This window comes from Morus notabilis, unplaced genomic scaffold (assembly GCF_000414095.1).
Source record: "Morus notabilis unplaced genomic scaffold, ASM41409v2 Scaffold18, whole genome shotgun sequence".
NCBI lineage: Eukaryota > Viridiplantae > Streptophyta > Magnoliopsida > Rosales > Moraceae > Morus > Morus notabilis.
Window position 1 is genome coordinate 189,772 of NW_010358991.1, and position 3,964 is coordinate 193,735.

Sequence of the window (3,964 nt, forward strand, 5' to 3'; positions counted from 1 at the left end):
ATTTCAAAAAAAATTTTTTTATCGAAAGAAAAAAAAAAAAAAAAACATATATATATATATATATATATGACAGATTGAGATTGGCAACAGAATCAATTTCTTTTGTTCTTTCGTCTCCAACATCAAAAAGGGTGTGTAATAAATCACTAGCATACTATTTTTTTTTATGTGATACAAGGAAATATAAAAGACAAATCAATCATACATATATGACATATCAACACTTATTTATCTCCTAACAATGAAAGTGGAAATGATATGCCATACATGACTAACGAAATAGTCTGAAAACAAATATGGGGTTGTGTAAATCAACGTATTGATCCTCAGCTTCCAGTGACTGTAAAAATATAGATTCTCTAGGTTCTTCGCTCACTCCACTTTGTGTCGCGTATTCCAATGCCATCTCATAGTCCACCTGCAAGAATAATCAGCAGTTTTAAGTGATCTATGACCAATTGTATCCATCCACTCTAGAAGCCTTTTAAGAATCACCAATCAAAAGGAGATTTTTGTCCAAGTTATGTACATATTTCTGTCAAATCGTCTCATTGCAAGTTATTTAAGCTCCACAGAACTGAGCTCACCTGTTCAACATATTGAGCAAGCTTTTCCATGAGCGTTTCTTTTGTAACCACACGAGCTGAAACTTTCCCGAGTAATTCTGCATCCTCCGCCTCAAAACGTTTCTTCTTTGATGCATGTAACTGTGCCATTCCCTTCAAAACATCATATACGGCACCTGTAACATCCGGGATGTACCTGTAATTGGTATTTAGATTGTTTCAGTTTCATGCAGACAACAAAAGTAACATATTGCTCAATACACTGAAAAAGTTTGCGCAGCTGAGTGATCGATTTTACTTGCTCAGATTTCGTTTTCTCTCCTGCTGCTCGCGAGCCTGCATTTTCTTCACTATCTTGCTTTTTAGCTGGACACAACACTGCTGAATGGCAGACTGAAGACTTGAAATTGTTAGTTTTCTAATTACGTAGTACTATGGTAGAGAACCAATTGTTTAGGCCAGAATTTCCTACCTTGACAGCTGAAGCTATTTCGGTTATATCATCTCCAATATACTCCTTGCCAGTCCCTTTAAAGGGAATTTTTGTGCTTACAATGCTCACAAAAACACCAATTTTATCTTGTGTCTGGTTGATTTTGTAATTACTCCAACTGCAAGAATATGTTTCAAAGGATATCAGTGCCATTGAGTTCTCATCGCTAAAATTTCTTTTTAAAAAATAATTAGAGATTATTGCATTTCATACTTGATCCTCTTTAGGGCAGTCCTGGTGACAACATCAGCGCCCTGCTCAAAAAGAAGTGGTATCCGATTTGCAAATCTGAATATATTCAGACCCTACAAAATGAACAGACAAGTATCATATATCATTCGGGTCTGTGTTTGAAACTGCAGAGAAAAATGGTTGTACTCAATAAGCTACTTGTAGTACTTAATTAGCACGCAACAACATGGCAAGCTAAATCAGTAGACCTATTTACAGAACCAAGCCAGTGGAGAGTGCAAGTCTAACACATGGATCGCGAGTTTTCCTAAATGCAGACCTAGTTAAGTTGGATAATGAAAATAGTTAATCTAACAACTTAGGATCCAAACACTGTCGACCTCTGGTATCAGTAGAGAAAAACCTACTTGCTTCACATCTTTTCCACCCACACTCACACCAGCTTCCACGATGAATGGGTGGCCTTCAAAGACTTGCGCACTGTATGTAGTGGTAGAAAAGAAAACCAGTCAGCAACAAGACTTACCCAGTTGAATCAAGGGATTAGAAAATTGTCAAAAAGTATACAAATTGGGCCCCAAGGCCCAAAGTTCTTGAGAAGGAGAAAGGGAAACAAGATTCAAACACAACCTGCCTGAATAAGTTGCGACCATGTCTGGATGCAGCTCTTTTATAATCCCAAGACGAAGATTATATTCCCCTGCAGGACTTAAACACTACAGAAATTCTTAGTATTGAGCCGATTCACATGACATAAACCAGAAAAAAAAGATTGTTGGGGATATTATTACACAGATTAAGAAAGATATACACGGCCATTGACTAAGGAGCAAGGGAATGCTTACATCACCACTAGGGTCATCGAACTTAGCTTGACGAAATAACTGATGGATCCGAACAATTTGCTGAGAAGTTAGAGACTTAACTGCCATTTTTGGGCTGAAGTTGGGACCCATTTCCCCTTAAAGGAAGAAAACAATTCCAAGTTAGGAACCAACATGTTTTGAGTTAATAAGTTGCTGGATACAGAATAGACAAACTGCCTTTAGCTTCAGGTATGTACCAGGTTCCTGAATTTTATTGTGAAATTGATGTAGACTTTTTATAGTGCATAAGATAATGTTTGACTGGCTGGACTATGAGCAGACTAAAATCATAAAGTTTGTGGCTTGAACCTTCACAATCATACACTATAAACTTCTGCTCTCAACCACATCTACACATTCTAGTAATAAGATACACACTCAAAAAAAGTACACTGTAGTACAGTTAACCCAACTCTATGAATAGGAATATAATATTTTCTTCAAGGTCTTACCTATTAATCGGTCAGCATAAGATTTTCCTATGTTAACAAATTCATGCTGGAGAAACTGCAAAAGGTTCTGTTTTGAAGTTTCTGCAATGAGGCGTTTGATCAACAATAAGTCTACTGATGATGGATGGTGCTTTGTCTCAAGAGGAACCGGTGGCATTACATCGGTTCTTCGTGCAAACCGGATAGTTACAGTTTTACTGCAAAAGAGCAAATGCAAATGGTACATTATATGTCTTTCTCTGTGTGCACGTGCGCCCGCATCAGAGAGAGAGATAGAGAGACAGAGAGAGAGAGACAGAGAGAGAGACAAAGAGAGAGACAGAGGGCATACTCAGATGCATCTGATACAAATTTGAACAGAAACTGGGCATAAGGGCTGATAACAGCCATCTGTCTCATGTAATGCAATATCTTGGACTGCACACGCCAAAAAAGAGGTTTCTTGGTTAAGAAAACTATTGAACCACAAGTCCACAATGGACAAACTACTCTAAAAATGCACTGGCTACGACGAACTAAAATGGAGGAAAAAAAAAAAGGTGCCAGTCACAAGGTGGGTACACGGTAAGTTGTCCAGTTTCCCTCAATTACAACTTGTATTTCAGCTCCATGCCATCTTTCCTTGTTATCCCGCTTTTCATGTGCATGAACATGAGGAATGTTCCTGAAAGCTCGAAAAGAGTACCATTATGATAGTGAACAAGAGTAAACTCTTGAGCTCAAATTTCAACTTTTAGAACTACTGGTTTCATGCTTCCCCAGATGAAACTTCTAAGAAAACAAGACATACACAATAACACAGCACATACAACTATAAAATTGCATCAATCTAGAAAGAGATTCAGGTTTGTTTAAATAACTATCAATGAACTAGTACCTTGCATCAATCTAGAAAGAGATCCAGGTTTGTGTAAATAACTATCAATGAACTAGTACTGTTTTTCATTATGCTGCACCTACCGATGAATATCTATATCCAGCCTGCAGAATGAAAGGTAATTTTGTCCCTTCATTGATGATGAGATCTCTATAGGAAGCCCCGTACTCATCTTAGACCAAATCAATGCCTGCATAATTGGAAATAGGACATAAAGTTATGAACAACTGACCTAATTCCATGAAAGCATAGGAATATGATATCCAAGTATTACCATCTTTGCACCAAGACCAAACTTCCCTCGTGTCTGCTTCAAGCCATATTTTGTCCCCGATAGAACTGCATGAATTCATTCATTTACATAAGCTCATGAATGTCCAAGAAAGAATCATATAATGAGACAAGTACAAACAAGTTTGTGTATGATTAAAATTATGTGGAAAAGTATGGAAACTTGGTTAACAGGGTAACTCTGAACCTCGTCCAAACATATTTGGGATATCATCATGCGGCATTCC

At 37.5% G+C, this 3,964-nt stretch overlaps 1 protein-coding gene across 1 annotated transcript in view; it reads right to left on the minus strand.

Moving 5' to 3' along the window:
* Positions 1-118: 118 nt before the first annotated feature.
* The window catches only part of LOC21391369 (DNA topoisomerase 6 subunit B), a 5,397-nt gene continuing 1,551 nt past the window's right edge, over positions 119-3,964 (minus strand). The window contains exons 6-19 of the mRNA XM_024162744.1: positions 3,925-3,964; positions 3,721-3,785; positions 3,530-3,636; positions 3,131-3,233; positions 2,901-2,986; positions 2,570-2,766; positions 2,097-2,212; positions 1,882-1,967; positions 1,659-1,731; positions 1,273-1,364; positions 1,039-1,177; positions 865-959; positions 588-762; positions 119-418 (exon numbers count right to left, since the gene is read on the minus strand). The exon at positions 3,925-3,964 is cut by the window's right edge and continues 18 nt beyond it. Coding sequence (XP_024018512.1) covers positions 272-418; positions 588-762; positions 865-959; positions 1,039-1,177; positions 1,273-1,364; positions 1,659-1,731; positions 1,882-1,967; positions 2,097-2,212; positions 2,570-2,766; positions 2,901-2,986; positions 3,131-3,233; positions 3,530-3,636; positions 3,721-3,785; positions 3,925-3,964 — 1,521 coding nt within the window. The 3' untranslated portion in view covers positions 119-271. The remainder of the gene's footprint in view (positions 419-587; positions 763-864; positions 960-1,038; positions 1,178-1,272; positions 1,365-1,658; positions 1,732-1,881; positions 1,968-2,096; positions 2,213-2,569; positions 2,767-2,900; positions 2,987-3,130; positions 3,234-3,529; positions 3,637-3,720; positions 3,786-3,924) is intronic.